This window comes from Triturus cristatus, chromosome 6 (assembly GCF_964204655.1).
Source record: "Triturus cristatus chromosome 6, aTriCri1.1, whole genome shotgun sequence".
In the NCBI taxonomy this organism is placed as follows: domain Eukaryota; kingdom Metazoa; phylum Chordata; class Amphibia; order Caudata; family Salamandridae; genus Triturus; species Triturus cristatus.
In genome coordinates this window covers 909,966,114-909,983,490 of record NC_140589.1, presented here as the reverse complement: position 1 = coordinate 909,983,490, position 17,377 = coordinate 909,966,114, and the positions used below count along the sequence as shown (strand labels likewise).

General features: G+C 39.9%; 1 protein-coding gene across 8 annotated transcripts in view; it reads left to right on the top strand.

Moving 5' to 3' along the window:
- The window catches only part of ENPP3 (ectonucleotide pyrophosphatase/phosphodiesterase 3), a 783,610-nt gene that overhangs the window by 370,406 nt on the left and 395,827 nt on the right, over positions 1–17,377 (top strand). For all 8 annotated transcript variants that reach the window (XM_085611575.1, XM_085611577.1, XM_085611569.1 and 5 more), the window contains exons 11-12: positions 5,785–5,850; positions 5,952–6,024. In XM_085611575.1, coding sequence (XP_085467701.1) covers positions 5,785–5,850; positions 5,952–6,024 — 139 coding nt within the window. The remainder of the gene's footprint in view (positions 1–5,784; positions 5,851–5,951; positions 6,025–17,377) is intronic.

The window sequence follows — 17,377 nt, the reverse complement described above, 5'->3', positions numbered from 1 at the left end:
ATGCAGATGACAACTAGGCACATTTGGCACACAACTAGTTCCATATGCAGTGGAAGGAGCTCCATCAATTAAAGTAGCACCAATTGTATTGTAGTACTGTAAGAAATGGTGTCACTGATTAAGGGGCGTGAAAACCCTCCTCAAGCAACAACCACAGACATTGTCAGGGTGAACTAAAAAAGTCACTAAATTAACTTGTGCTTAACCCACTAGTAGCTTGGCAGAGAAGCAGCCATTATTAACTTAGAGGCAATGTGTAAAGTATTATGCCACACACAAACAGTAATAAAGAGAGAACACGACACATGAAAAATTTCAAACCAATTTAGAGAAATAGAGAATAGTTTATTAATAAAATGACACCAAAAAGGGAAAAATCCGGATACATGAATTTTTAAATTTATAGGTAAAATTAGTGTCAAGAGACGTGAAGCGTCAACTTCAGGTATCTAGTTGCACAAGTACATGTCGAACGCGATGGAGTGTGGGCCGGAAACAGGACCAGGTTCATTCCGTTGGCCTTTTTACTTGCTGTCATTGATGTGAGGACTGTGCAGCTCTGCAGGGCCCTGCATTGCTGAGCGTCGGCTCCAGTAAAGACGGGTGAGGAGCTGCGCGGCTCTACGGAGCTTTGTGTTTTCGCTGCATCAAATCTTTTGAAACCTTCAGTTCGGCATGGGGAAGGCAACTCTGGCTCCAGCAAAGTGTGCGGGACCTTCAGGACCTCACTTGGGGCACTGGCCTCACTTCCACAGAGGCCAGCAGAAGGGACCAGGTTGGAGCCAGTTGGGTCTGGTAAGTTGGGAAGCAGGAAAGCCCTTTGTAAACTTGTTTAATCCCAGTTGTTCACAGAGGAGGTCAGCCAACGGACCCATGGAGTCACAACTAGGGTCCTGGATTCAAGGCAAGCAGGATCAGTCTTCCTTCAGGTGCCAAACAGCACGAAAGTCCTTCTTCTGGGTCTCCACAGGTCCAGAAGTGTTGTTATGAAAGGTCTGTAGGGTCAATTTTTTATGCCCAGCGCCAGCCTGTGGGTGAGGGGTTTCTCTTTGCCTAACTCTAAAAATGGCTCTGGTCAGTTCTTGCCTTTCATCTGGGTTTGGCTCTAGTCTTGCTAGTGAAACAAAGGCAAGGGCAAGTGCCAAGTTCTTTCCTGTGGGCCAAAGCAGGCCCCTTTGAAGTGTAATCAGGTCAACCGCACAACTCTTTCCCAGCCATCCTGTCAGGAACACCTACACACACCCAAACCCAGATCCTTTTGTCCACTGTCTGGGAACAATACACATCTCTTTCCAGGGAGCCAACAGGGGTCAGGTAACATCTAGATATTGGCAGTAAGGCACATTTTGCATAGGAAGGAAAATGGCAACTTTCAAAAAGTGCCATTTTCCGAAATAGTAACATGAAATCTAACTTTACCATTACATTGAATTTTAAATTACTATCCAAATGAGTCTTTGAATCATATTTCTATCTGCTCCCAAACTTACCTTAACCAAAAAACTGTTATAATGTAACCCTGTGTTTTTCTATGGGAAAGCCAGCCTTGCCACAGTGAAAACAATGTTTTTCACTGTCAGGATATGTAAAACTTTTCATATACATGTCCTACTTTTTAAATTCTATGCACCTTGCCCTATGGGCATCTAGGCCTACCTTAGGGGTGACTTATCAGTATAGAAGGTTTAGGCCTGGAAAAAGGTTCATTATGTTGGTCTAAGTGGCAGTTGTTTACAACTGCACACACAGGCAGCAAGGGCAGGCCTATAGACATGTTTTAAAGTGCTACTTTAGTGGGTGGCACAACAAGTGCTGCAACCCTTTTGTAGCATTTAATGTACAGGCACTGGGTACATATAGAAGCAAATAGTAGGGACTTATATGTAAATTAAATATGCCGATTTGGTGTATGTCTATGTTATCATGTCTAAAATGGAGAGCACAATGACAATATATCAAGAAATTGGTGATACATTTCTTGAAGCCACATTCAAAATGTACCCAATGTGATCGACTAGAGATATTGGCCTTGATTCACAAAGGGCCTCATCACTCATCGTGGATGTCCCCCAGTAGTGGGGGAGTCTCCACAATCGGGGCGGAATCTCTGCAATGAGAATTCTCATCGTGGAGATTCTGCCCAAGTGCGGAGACTCCCCTTGTTGCGGAGATTTTGCCCCAAGTGCAGAGACTCCCCCATGAATGTGGGGCCTCCGTCTCAAGTACGGAGGCCCTTTGTGAGTCAGGCCCATTTTCTTTGATTATTTTGAAAGAAGTTTTTCTCAGAAGGGATGCCAGCAGAAATGGCATCAAATAGGCTGTACCAGCATCCAAATGTGTAACCACGTGGTGGAGCCAGTGTGGGGTTTACAATCAAGAGTGCTTCCTACCACCACAATCACAATAGGGCCACAGAACTGGAGGGCAGGCAGGACAGCTGCCTTATTTGTCAATAAACAGTTATGACCCTCCTCTAAATTAGGCTAATGGCCCTGATTTACAGCTTTGGTGGGCAAAGTACATAGAGTCAGAAGGACTTCCAGCTTTCTCTGGGTGTGGAGGTCATTAGTTATTTGTTTTTCAAAAACAAACTCCTACTTTGTGAGTTTATTTTTGAAAATCAAAAAGTTTGGTGGACGGCCGTCAAACCGTCTGCAACTGTCCACCAAACTTTCAGTGACTTCTGAGGAGGCACCATGGTGGTGACTCCTCTGAATTCAGGGTGATCACTGCAGGGCTGGAGATGATCTCTACATTTGATAGGCAGTAGTCTGTGGGATAGCGGCTATAATGTCCTCCACTATCCTGATGGATGGCGAGCTGCTCTCCAAACCCTAAATGAGGCCCCCTTTTCCTATGAAAAACATTAAAATCCCGCTTTCCGTAATGATGTGAGTCACTCTTTTGTTATAACAACACTGGCTGAGATAGCATACCACATTTTGTAGCTTTGTTACAATACTAATTCTCATGGAGTCTTTTTCAACATCCAAAAGCGGCTGTTCAAATATGAAAAACGAAGTATCCTGCCACCTATGTTTGACAAGATTATTATTGACACAGAAAGGCTTTGAAATGATTTGAGATTTTTGTCCATATACTTTTGTGTCTCCTGAACATAATCGGGGTTACCACAAAAGATATCTTACACTTGGGAACAATTAACATGTGTAAGTTTACTCTTGCACTTTTGAGTAACTTTACTACTTATGTCTATTCACTGAATGCGAGTGTAAACTTACTAAAAAGTGTAAACGTACACATTTCCACACCCTGAAAAAGGGGTGAAGACAGGTTTATGAGTGCACGTTACTACTGCCGGAAAGAAACATTTATAAGTCCAGCACCTCACATGGTTAACCACTGATACTGCAATACACTCCTCCCATAGAAATTAATGGAGACAGGGACTTAAGATAAAATTCCGAAGAAAATAATGGGACATTGAAATAAATCATTTAAAATAGATACAAATATAATTAACTATAACTTATAGTTTGAAAACAATCTAAATATAAAACATATTTATTATTTAAGCAAAAATATTTTAACAACCTTATTGAATTTATAGATAAATATAATTTTTTTTAAATTAAAATTTAATTAAACTAATACCATTCAATTTATTCTCTGTAGGTATGTATGTGCATATATTACTTTTTATATATATATATATATATATATATATATATATATACCTTTTACACCAACTCCGGTTACGGGATATGCCTGGCTGATTCATGGGCGGTCCGAGTTGGGGCTACCGGAAGCCCGATAAATATATTAACTCTATTCTGCTCCTCCAACAGACGTACTCGGACACATCACGTATGCTTGATAAATATTTAATTGCAGGAAACAACGCGTTTCAGCTTGCGCCTTGATCACGTTTTCAAAGAAATCAAGGCGCAAGCTAAAACGCGTTGATTCCTGCAATTAAATATTTCACAAGCATACGTGATGTGTTCGAGTACGTCTGTTGGAGGAGCATAACTGAGTTATATATATATATATATATATATATATATATATATATATATATATATATATATATGTATATATTCAATTCAATTCAAAATTACTTTATTCGATTAATACAATATTAATCATAAAAGTTACAGCGATACATCACAGATAAAATTTCTAAAAAAACAGACATTTCATATCAGCAATTGGTCAATTTCCTTGTTCTCAGAGACACACATAAAAACGAGGCGAAGCTAAAACAGATGAAAGGATCAGACAACATTCGTAAAAAGTGTAACGCAGGGCGACATTGTCTAAAATCTAATTTATGTAAAAGAGGAATTAAAAACCTTTTACGTTGATTGCAATAAAATTTACAAAAAAAAGATGATCAAATCAGTTTGTAGTGAGAGATCATCGCAAGGGCAGCACGGGAGATCATTACTGGAATAAATACCAGCCGGATAGCCCAGCATACACAGGATATAATTTAGGCAGAATCATAACAGAACAAATTTGTGCCGAGGTATTGTAATAAACTCCAAATAGGAGGGTATCCCTTCGACCTGCAATGGGCCCTCCAAATATTCCCGTAAAGTAGGTTTATTATAAAGTGCATTCATTCTCGCATTATTGGAAAAGGCTAAAAAACAAGTTTTTAAAAGCTTTTTTGAAACAGACTTTTTCACGTATTTTAACCATAGGATATTCTCAGTATGTTCCATGGCTAGGCAATCAGTTATTATTTGTTGGGAGAGGGGCATGGTATCTAAATATAAATATGCAGTACTAAAGACAAAATGCATTTGTGAATAGTCCCAATGATGTTACATGATGCCACTGCAGCACCACCAAGCATATGTTTGAGTTTCCTTACCACCACCGTTTTCATGGTGGTAAGGTTGCCATGAAAACTGTGGTGGTGAGAAAACAAAGGAGGCCCTACAGGGCCCCTATCGCCTCAGAGCCATGGGGTGCCTGCAAGGGGGCACATGTTGTGCCTCCCTGAGTGCATTCACCCTCTGTACCAGCATTGCATGGACTTTACAGACCATGCCGTGCTGAAACACACTGTGGCGTCCAATGGCACTGCCTTTCTAAGGCTCTCCTATGAGCCTTTGAAAGGCAGCACTGTGGGCCAGCCGCCGCAGGACAGCCTGCCCAGGTTTTCAACTATTAATCTGGCGGGAGGTTGGCAGTGGAGTTTGGCGGTGTGGGAGTGGAGCAGTGGCACCCACCAAACTCATAATCAGGCCCTTAGTATGGTCTCAGAGGTATCCACTGATGAAATATAGCATACCTCCACAGTGTGCATACACAGTTGTTTTTACTATCTATCTTCAGAAAGTTTCACCTGAATGTTGGAAGAGAGGATGTGATAAAAAAAGGCTCACAGCATTTTGTGAATTGTTATACTGCTAATTACTTGGTATTATGGCGACAGTGATGTAGCTTGGTAGTCTCTTACAGGGCACACAACAACAGCAGATATGTCAGCAGCAAAAGTAGCTTCTCCATTCCTGTTAGAGACATCACAGCTCTGTTAGTTACATTCACCGGCCCAGTTGCCCCTTGTAAGTCTGTGCAGAGCTCTTCAAACAGTGCAAGCCAAGTAGTTTGGCTATGCCTGTGCTTGTTTGTCATTGTTGTACACATGATTAGAAATGAAAAGCATATAAAAGGGGCCATTTTAAAGCAAACACAACATTGGCAGATATAAAACTTTGAAATGAAAATATCTTTCCCTGTTTTAAATAGATGTATGAAAGTGTTTAAGGTGATATAAAAATGGTTAACGTTCTATTCTTGCTATTGTAGGTCTGCTCTGTATGAAGAAAGAGTTACCACCATCCTGAAATGGCTGGACTTACCCAAAGCAGAGAGGTGACACCTAAAAATAAGCTGTGGGAATTTGGGAAATTGGAGATACTTCAACTGTACTGATTCTCATGTGTTTGTTCTCTTGTTTTTATATTTAACACCAGGCCTGATTTTTATACTCTGTACATAGAGGAACCTGACTCTTCTGGGCACTCCTATGGACCTGTCAGTGGAGGAGTAAGTCATCTTGCACTTCATTAAGTATGTTTTAAGTATGTGAGTAAGGTTTTAGCACGATCGCAGTAGAGTCCAATTAAAAATAATGTCTTCAACATGCTTTAAATCACAGCATTTCTTCTAGTTACTTTCAGGATGGACTGTCACTGCTTAAACAGTGAGCTTGGAAAGTTGTGAGTAGTGACCACTTTCGTGGTTTTGGATAGGACAAGGGATCCTGTCCTATCTCTTTATGGTGGTTTGGGGAGCTTCTTCCCCAACTTTGTAGGCCACAATATTGAGATCTATATACTGTGGTACCAAATATCGTAGTACAAAGATTGACGAGCAAAATATGGACTCTGTAAGTATATTATCTACTGGCGGTCGCCAGTAGATGGTTATAGTTAGGACCGTGTTTCCATAGGAAATCTGAAAATTCTATTTTGAATAACTTTGGCGCAGGTTGACGAATTCTCGCGAAATTTTCAAAACTAATGCTCATCTCCTACCCTGAAAGTCTCGGGGTGATTCGTCAAGCGGGGGCTGAGAAAAAAGGGGGGTCCCAAAACGCGTTTTCCCCATGCATTTTCCCATAGGACCTTTAGTCGAAGGTACAGCCCGAACGGCTGAACAGAATTACTTGAAATTTGGCAAAGAGGTAGTCCTCAGGTCAGGCATGTGCCTTTTGCATATATGGTGTCAATCTGTTCAGTAGTTCCTGAGAAAATTGCAGTTAAAAGCACATAAATATCTATAGCCGCGCACCGTGCGCGCACTGTACGTGCCGTGCGCGAGCGTAATTCTGATTGGTGGATTCATGTCAGTCAACATTCGAATTGGTCGAAATCAGGAAGTGTCGACCGCCATTTTGTGTGTGACAGTGAAAAAGAAAGGTGGAGAACGTGAAAAGGGGGCAGGGTACAGAGTTCCTGACCCCCTAGCTTTTGTCAGGGGGTCCCTGAAGGACCATGAAGGGTGAAAAAAACATATATATATTTTTTTTTAAATCGCGGGGTGCGCGCACGGAGCGCGCACGGTACGCGCACGGAGCGCGCACGGTACGCGCACTGTCGCGAGGTGCGCGCACGGTGCGCGCACGGCGGAATCATAAAAAAATAGAATTAAAAATCAAATTTAAGTGTTTAGATGTTAGGTGGCTCTAAAAAGAGCCGTTGTGTTAATTGAGGGACAGACGAAAAAAAAGACATGGCAAAAATTATAGGGTGCCGCACGTGTGCTGCTGTATCTTGCTCTCTATTAGCGGAATGCTGGTGTCCGCATACGTGAGAAGAACATTGCACGCATTGAACCGTATATGCACCCTCTTAAATAGAGGGTGTATATCCAGAGGAACCGAACCAGGTGAAGCTGCCACCGCAGATGAAGTGCTCGGCTGAGCTGCTGCGGATGTGCTTGGCTGAGCTGCTGGAGGGTTTTCTCTAGCAGCTCGAGCATAAGCCACAGGATGTACATCTCTAACGTGCCTGATCATAGTGAAGATACTAAAAGAGAATTTCTTTTTAGGATCTCCTCTTGATAAGACACGATCACAAAGAGTGCAGGTGACTTTTGGAGCATTCACCTTCTTCTGCCCCTGTGGAAATGTAAAAAATTGCCATATAAAAGAGTCTTTCTGTTTCCTCTGTCTCTGTCTCACAAGGGTCTCCTGCTCACTCCCAGAAGATGACTGCTGCTCTGACCTTCTCAAGTACTGGAGTACTGGAAAAGCTGCTCAGCTCCTTCTCCCAGGGAATCAGAAGTAATAATGAGGGGAGTGGGTGTGGTGTTGGAAGTTTCTGGAGCTGAAACTACTATAAACCAATGAAAAGTGTTGTTTCTAAATCACATGACTTGCCGTGCGCGCACGGGGCGCGCATGGAGCACGCACGGTGCACGCACGGAGCACGCACGCATGCGCGTACGGAGCACGCGCGCATGCGCGTACGCGCACGGAGCACGCATGTGCATACGGAGCACACGCGCATGCGCGTATGGAGCACGCGCGCAAGCGCGTACGGAGCGCGCATGATGTACGCATGCGCACGTGGAGCACGCACGCATGCGCACACGGAGTACACGCACGGACAAAAACCCTTAAAAAAAAATAATGATTTTTTAAAGTGTTTATAAGTTTGAGTGACTGTACAGGTGAATGAGTGGAGGTGTATGTAGACCTAAGAGTTAATAAGTGGGTATGTAGTTATTGGTATTGCAGTATGTATGGTTTTGAGAATGGAACTCTGAAATTTTGAGTCGGTGTATCAAAGGTTATATTAGGGTGTGAGAAGATGTGGCAATTTATCACATGGATGACATCATCAGTGATGTCATCAGTGATGTCATTTGAGATGTCATCAGTGATGTCATGAGTGATGTCACTGACCATGTCATGAGTGATGTAATATGTGACGTCATCAGCAGTGGATTGCGGGCGCGCAAGTTATAATTAGCTGAACTAACTATAACGGGGGAATTTATTGGTTTTTTACGAGTGAAATGTCCAGCTAACTATAACATGTGTGAAACCTATGGTTTTTTCAGTGAATATATATATATATATATATATATATATATATATATATATACATATATATACATATATATATATATATATATATATATATATATATATATATATATATGTACACGAAACCGCCCAGTTCCCTCGCTCTCCAAAGTGCGGGTGCGCAGATTGCGTGGACGATAACGCAATTAGTATTCCAAATCACCACGTCCCCATCAAAGAAAACATGCTGCACACTCCAGCTTGATCGAAAGAATCATGTTAATTCTGTTTCCAAAGTAAAAAGGCTAACACACGCGTCCGGCACCCTGGCCTTCGTCAGTGTTGTGGCCAGGGTGTCGGAACGCGTGTGTTAGCCTTTTTACTTTGGAAACAGAAGTAAAAGGATTCTTTCGATCAAGCTGGAGTGCGCAGCATGTTTTCTTCGATGGGGACATGGTGATTTGGAATATATATACATATATATATATATATATATATTACCTACTGGCGGTCGCCAGTAGGTAGTTATAGTTAGGACCCTGTTTCCATAGGAAATCCGCAACATTCTATTTGGAATAACTTTGGCGCCGGTCGACGAATCCTCGCGAAATTTTCAAAATAGGTGGGGCGCTACGCTCCGCTCCTACCCTGAAAGTCTCGGGGGGATTCGTCAAGCGGGGGCTGAGAAAAAAGGGGGGTCCCAAAACGCGTTTTTCCCATGCATTTTTCCATAGGACCTTTAGACACGGCTACAGCCAGAACGACTGAACAGAGTTACTTGAAATTTGGCAGAGAGGTAGTCCTCAGGTCAAGGAAGTACCTTTTGTAGGTCTGGTGTAAATCTGTTCAGTAGTTCCTGAGAAAATAGCATTTAAATCAATATATATATCTGTGGCAGCTTACGGTGCGCTTACCGTGCGCTTACGGTAAGCTTACCGTACGCGTACGGTGACGTGCGCGAGCGCAATTCTGATTGGCTGTTAGATCTTAGTAAACATTCGAATCGGTCGAAACCAGGAAGCGGCGGCCGCCATTTTGTGTGTTTCACACAGAAAAAAAAGGGTGATAACTTGAAAAGGGGGCAAGGAAGAGAGTTACAGACCCCCTAACATTTGAAAGGGGGTCAAAGAAGGACAGAAAAGTACAAAAAAAACATTTACTAATTTTTAAAAAAAATCGCGGGGTACGCGTACGGTAAGCTTACGGTAAGCTTACCGTACGCGTACGGTAGAAAAAAAAAATAAAAAAATAAAAAATTCAGATTTAAGTGTTTAGATATTAGGGGGCTCTAAAAAGAGCCGTTGTGTTTATGAAGTGATTTGATTTTTTAGTGGTACCTACAAGTAAGTACCGATGCAGAGTCTAAGGTTCAAGAGGAAGACTCTGTTCCCTTCATCAGTGAAGTGTACACCATCTCCTCTATAAATGTCTTGCATGTCGTAACGCAAGTTGTTGTGGTAAATGGAACCCATACCATAGTCTCGGAGGAAAGCAGAAACAGATTTGTTGACGTGCTTTCTTGCTTTGTCAATCTGCGGACAAAAATGATTGGACCAGTTCCATTTTTGCCTTTGGCATATGTTAGAATACGCAAAGGCAGTTTTAGGGAAAAGTGAAAACAGTTGTGCAAAGGTCTCCTTCATAAGCATTTCTAGACCTACCCCAGTCAAAGTGCCTAGGTCATTGCCACCACAGTGCACTATTATGAGGTCAGGGTGTTGGATTTGCATGAAGGATTTCACCAATGGCATCAATTGGTGCCACTTTATCCCTCTCTGACCAATCCATTTAATGTCTAGATTTGGCAAAGCAAGGTCTCTCACCATACCTCTTTTTTCTGCATACTTTTCCCTCCAGAAGACATAGCTGTGCCCTACAATCCACACTGTGAACATCTTCAAAGGAGATCTGGATGCACTCAGGAGGTGTCTTTCAGTAGAATGGGAAAAAGAAATGAAAGACAGTTTGGAAATGGAGGCATACATATGTTTTTAAAATAAAAAGAACTGATTGGCTGTTTGATACCATTCTACAATAAAAACTAGGCTGTATGTGTAAATTTATAGAAGCATGTGTTGTATTGGTACAGAAAAATGTGTTACCAAAGAACAGTACTATGGATTTGCTGTTAGGTTTGAAAAGTCAAGCACTCCTGCTCTTTGGAAATGAAACATTGTGTGGTGAACTTCTGACCTAACTCTACACAGCAGTGTTTCAAGAGCTGTTGCTATGGTAGCAGGCAGAAGTCAAGTTGGGGGAAGGGTACTAGGCTGAAGTCAAGTTGGGGGAAGGGTACTTTTGGAAAAGGGTTGGTTTTCAACCAATAGAAATGTGTGATTACATTTGAAAAAAAGGGGGAAGCACTGAGATTTGAAATTAACATGTATATGTGTGGAAAAAGAGAGGGAAACATTGCCATTATCTGGTTCTGCTGAGAGGAGAGAGGTGTACAGAACAGAGATCCTGGCTCTGATAATCTGCTGTTTGAGTGCCACATTTCTTTCACAACTAACTAATTTTAAAGGTTTGTTATGAGTTTGAGAGGGGATGTATATGGTAAATTAAGAAATGAATAATAGAATTGGAATTCCTTTTGTTGAAGTTGTGTTTTGGGAGAAATTTAAATGTGAGGAACATGTAAAATAATATGGACTATGTTTTCACCATAAAATAAGGTGTATTGTTATAAATGAGGAATACTTTTAGGGTTTGAGGTTCCAGTCAGTAATGCAAATACATTCAGCATCACTAAGGCTGGTTGCCTTTGCTGGAGTGTAGTCAGTCACCTAGGTTACACATGTTTCTGGGATCAAAAAGCTGTTTGGACATGTAATTTTTTCAGAATCTGAAAAGTGGATTGAAAATGTGTCAGACTGTAAAAGTACTTATCATTTGCAAAAAAAAAGAGTAGTAAGTGTGCTTTCAAATTGGCAAAGAAATTTCGTTTTCTGACTAATATGAAACCATGTGTCTGTGTGCAAAGAGGAATTATAGACAGAGATTTATTGCGTATTACTGTGGTAATTTTACATTTGCATTAGTAGGAAAGGGGGAGCTATTTTTTTCTGCAGAAGCAGACTCTTAGCACACACCCCGCTGCTTATCCGGTGGAATCATGCATAGTATTTACAAGCGAGTGGGGTTTGAGGTTGCAGTCAGTAATGCAAATACATTCAACATCACTAAGGCTGGTTGCCCTTGCTGGAGTGAAGTCAGTCACCCAGGTTACACGTTTTTCTGGTCTGAAAAAGCTGATTGGACATGTGCTTTTTTATGAATCTGAAAAGTGGATTAAAAATGTGTCAGACTGTAAAAGTACTTATCACTTGCAAAAAAAAAGAGTAGTAAGTGTGCTTTCAAATTGGCAAAGAAATTTCGTTTTCTGACTAATATGAAACCATGACTCTGTGTGCAAAGAGGAATTATAGACAGAGATTTATTGCGTATTACTCTGGTAATTTCACAGTTGCATTAGTAGGAAAGGGGGAGCTATTTTTCTGCAGAAGCAGACTCTTAGCACACACCCAGCTGCTTATCCTGTGGAATCATGCATAGTATTCACAACTGAGTGGGGTTTGAGGTTGCAGTCAGTAATGCAAATACATTCAGCATCACTAAGGCTGGTTGCCCTTGCTGGAGTGTAGTCAGTCACCCAGGTTACACATGTTTCTGGTCTGAAAAAGCTGTTTGGACATGTGCTTTTTTATGAATCTGAAAAGTGCATTAAAAATGTGTCAGACTGTAAAAGTACTTATCACTTGCAAAAAAAAAGAGTAGTAAGTGTGCTTTCAAATTGGGAAAGAAATTTCGTTTTCCGACTAATATGAAACCATGACTCTGTGTGCAAAGAGGAATTACACAAACAGATTTATTGAGTATTACTCTGGTAATTTTACATTTGCATTAGATGGAAAGGGGGAGCTATTTTTTCTGCAGAAGCAGACTCTTAGCACACACCCAGCTGCTTATCCTGTGGAATCATGCACAGTATTCACAACCGAGTGGGGTTTGAGGTTGCGTCAGTAATGCAAATACATTCAGCATCACTAAGGCTGGTTGCCCTTGCTGGAGTGTAGTCAGTCACCCAGGTTACACGTGTTTCTGGTCTGGAAAAGCTGTTTGGACATGTGCTTTTTTAAGAATCTGAAAAGTGGATTCCAAATGTGTCAGACTGTAAAAGTACTTATCACTTGCAAAAAAAAAGAGTAGTAAGTGTGCTTTCAAATTGGCAAAGAAATTTCGTTTTCTGACTAATATGAAACCATGACTCTGTGTGCAAAGAGGAATTATAGACAGAGATTTATTGCGTATTACTCTGGTAATTTTACATTTGCATTAGTAGGAAAGGGGGAGCTATTTTTTTCTGCAGAAGCAGACTCTTAGCACACACCCAGCTGCTTACCCTGTGGAATCATGCATAGTATTTACAAGCGAGTGGGGTTTGAGGTTGCAGTCAGTAATGCAAATACATTCAGCATCACTAAGGCTGGTTGCCCTTGCTGGAGTGTAGTCAGTCACCCAGGTTACACATGTTTCTGGTCTGAAAAAGCTGTTTGGACATGTGCTTTTTTCAGAATCTGAAAAGTGGATTCAAAATGTGTCAGACTGTAAAAGTACTTATCACTTGCCAAAAAAGCAGTAGGAAGTGTGCTTTCCAATTGGCAAAGAAATTTCGTTTTCTGCCTAATTTCAAACCATGACTCTGTGTGCACAGAGGAATTGTTTTTAGATATTTAATTTGTGAAGGTGTTATTGTGATTTTCACTTGTAGGAAAGGGGTACATAGTATTTTAAGATTTGAAAAGATCATAAAAAATGTAGTAATATATTTAAATAAAATAAAGGAATTTTTTTTTAGTTTTTTTCAGGTATTGCTGAAGAGCAGTGAACAAAATTTAAGATGCCTACAAAATCCAGACTAAGGAAAAATCACAAAAAAAAACTATATTTGAAGACAACTGGAGGACCTAAGTTAGTTGGAGATGCTCATGTTGGGAAAAAGAGAAAGTCTTCTGGTAAGCAAACAAAAGAATTTTTAAAGAACATCTTCAAAAAAAGGAAAAATGTACAAAATGTCTGTACTGGAAAGAATGTTTTAAATAGAAAACAACAGGAAAAAATTGAGCATTTAGTTAATGCAAATATACCTTCAGAAACAATAAAGAATAACTTAAAAAGAAAAACAGCGTTTAAAGAGATACGTAGAAAAATGTTTCAGAGAAGAGTTATGTCCAATTTGATAAAGGATGTGAAGAAATATAAGCAAAAGGCAAAATTTTATAAGAGAAAAAAAGAAATTGAAGCCATTGCAGCAAAGGCATTAGAATTAAAAAGGAAACTATTCATTTTAATTTTGAACAGGATGCGTACATTAGATAAAATGGTTAATGTACTGAAATCGCAAAAGGAAAAGAGTAGTGAAAAGAACAAACTTTTGTAAAGTGTTTTTAGGAGAATGGATGCATAGTTCAAGTAGTGAACCTTTTTTTAATGAAGAGAGTTATTTTCAAAGTAATAGTTTGCTGCATGCAGTTGACACCAGAGGTCGTGCTTATGAAGTGAAAAATGGTTGTATAATGGAGAAGGAGAAAATGGTTCCAAGAGATGAGGTACAAGTGATGGCGGATGAGGCTATGGGGAGACGTCCTAAAGCCCCAGTGTACACTTGGAATTGTAGTAGTATTTGTACTGTGCATCAGGAATCTATTGATAAATTTCGTGAGTTTCTAAGAGAATATAGTAAAAAAAAGTGTTAAACAGAAGATTAAGGTGCTTCAAAGTCTAGATCCATGCAGAGTGAGAGAGAATACTGGTTTGCAGGGACATTCTCTGGCTTGTCTATCTAGAAAAGTGTGTAAAAGTGTTTTTCATCATTTTAGGATGCTGGCTGTTCATCATACTGAAATGAGAAAGTTTGTGAGACGGTTGTATTTTGCTAAAAGTCCAGCAATAAAGTTAGATGAATTGAATAGGGCTCTGTTCCGTGGATCGGTATCAGATGTAGAGAAGGTTACTGATGAAATTCAGTTTTGTTACTTTGGTCCTGAACAAGACAGTGCAGAAAAGGACACAGTAAATGAGGAAGAAGTGGAAGAGAATGTAGAACCCTCTGTAAGTAAGACATTTAATGATCACATAACAAAATTTGCAATAATCTCTAATGAAAGACCAAATATTACTTGTACTTGTTGCCGCAGAACTCATTATAGAAAACAAACCAGGAATGTTGATCTCTACAGAAAAAGTGAAAATGAAGATAATTATAAGTGGAAGGATTTTGCCACATATATATTTCTTGAAAATTGTTTTGAATTGGGTGAAGATCAGCGTATTTGTAAATACTGTTACAACAAGTTAGAGGAAAATAGAATGCCGACCAGAGATGTACATAATAATTTAGAATTGGATGCTATTCCTGCCGAACTTTCTGAATTAAATACATATGAGTCTATACTTATTCAATGTGTTCATCCCTTCCAGACCATAGTACGTATGGAGCCCAAAACTGGTAAATTACCTCCTTCAGATTTACTGAGAGGTTTAAAAGGAAGAGTGGTGTATTTGCCCTTGGATTTGAAAAAAAATATGGAAACTATTGATGCAGATACTTTGGAAACTGAACCATTAGTTATTCTGGTTAATGGTATACCTACAAAGAATAAGAAGATTTGGCAGGAGCTGGTAGATGTACGGAAAGTACAAAGAGCAAATTTGTATTTGAAAAGGAATAACGAATGGTATGAATCAATTTATATAGAAGAAGAAGAAGAAGATTTACAAGAAGACACAGAAACACCAACTGGTCAAATTGAAAAAGTGGACAAGTCAAAGGAAGAAGAAATTTATGAACATTTCAGCATACATCCTCTTCATTCAAAAGAAGTTATGGGAGACAATATTGATCTGTTTCAGATGAAGAAAGCAAAAGGAACTCCTGTGAGTGTATGGGAGGAGAGCTTGGAAGCTCGATGTTTTCCCCAGCTGTTTCCTACAGGAAAAGGAGGACGATACGATGAACGTCCAGAACAGATTCCAGCTTGTGAGTATCGAACTACAAGACTATATGCAGAAGATCCAAGATTTCGACAAAGTATTCCTTATTTGTTCCATCTTTTATTTGAAAGCGACTTGTCTGCATTATCATATGCAGTAAATCACATTTTAAAAAGTGGAGTACATTTACAAAATGTGTCTGCTAAGGATTTTATGGAGAAAGTGCAGCACCGAGATGATCATTTGGAAACACAACTGATCAATCTGATGGCTTGTCAGCGTGGGACAAATGAATATTGGTACCGACGTCATGGTGAATTAAAATGCATGTTACGGAATTTAGGAACACCAACATGGTTCCTTACTCTAAGCTGTGCTGAGTACGCTTGGGATGATTTACTGGATTTTCTACGAGAGGCAAATTCAAACATTAAAAACATCGAATACAAGACAGCAGGAGAACTGTGCTCATTGGATCCGGTTAATGTTTGCAGATATTTCAATCATAGATTTGAGGCTATGATGTCCTTCATCTGCAATAAAAAAAATCCACCTCTTGGAGAAGTAGTGGATTTCTTTTGGAGAAAAGAGTACCAGGCAAGAGGTGCTCCTCATATTCATTTGCTGTTGTGGATCAAGGATGCCCCAAAGTTTGGAACAGATAGTGATGAAGCAGTGTTATCTTTCATTGAAGAATATGCAACATGTGCTATACCAAAAAGCACAGAAGAGAAAAAGTTAAAGGAGCAAGTTTTACGTTTCCAAAGTCATCGGTGTGGAAAATACTGTCGACGGAAATACAAGAGCAAAGATAAATACTACACTAAATGTCGATTTGGATTTCCTAGACCTGTTCTTTCAAATGGAAGAGTAAACAGTTTTATGTCATCTGTGAGACATACTATTACAAGAAAATCACCTAAGAATACCTACAACCTTAAAAGAAAAGAAGAATCAAAAAATATAAATGACTACAACCCAGTCATTTTATCCATGTGGAATGCTAACATGGATATACAGTATGTAGCTGACAATTCCGTTGCTGTTGCTCGATATGTAACGTCTTACATTACTAAATCAGAAAAAACTGAATTGAAAGAAATGTGGGAAGAGATTTCTCACGAGAAGACTGTCAGTAAGAAGCTGTACAGTTTCAGTTTAAAGATGTTATCGCATCGAGAAATTGGATCCTACGAATGTTCAGATAGGTTATCTTCTGCAAGTCTCTACTCGAAATCAAGAAGAATAATTTGGGCAAGTTTAGGCCTTGCAGCAATGAGAAATCGGGTACTGAAATCTGTTGGAGAAATTGAATATTTGGCCGAGAATGACCCAGAAAGTACAGATATTTTGAAATCAAACATGTTGGACACATATTACCCAAAGAGAAGTGTTCATCTAGAGAACATGTGTCTCTATGAAGTGCTGCAGAACTACATTTATTCACGGAAAGCTGCAGAAGACATCAACAATGGAAAATATAAAGTCATTGGTGAGGAAGGATGTTTGGTGAAGCAAACAAAAGGAAGTTTGATAAATCACAGGAAGCTCAGTTGCGACACTACTGACAAAAAGGAATTTTACTACTTGGCTCTTTTACAGCTGTTTAAACCATGGCGTACAGAGGATGAACTACTGGGAGAATTTCAAAGCTATGAAGATTCATTTAATGCTTGCAAAGGGGGAACAACCTTTACAACGCAACTGTTACAACGCACTACACTTACAACACATTTTTTACAATGCATAATCCATTACAACGCACTACACTTACAACGCATGACACTACAACGCATTTTTAAAAACTACCTTTACAACGCATACCATTACAACACCTACCATTACAACGCATAATATTACACTACACTATCC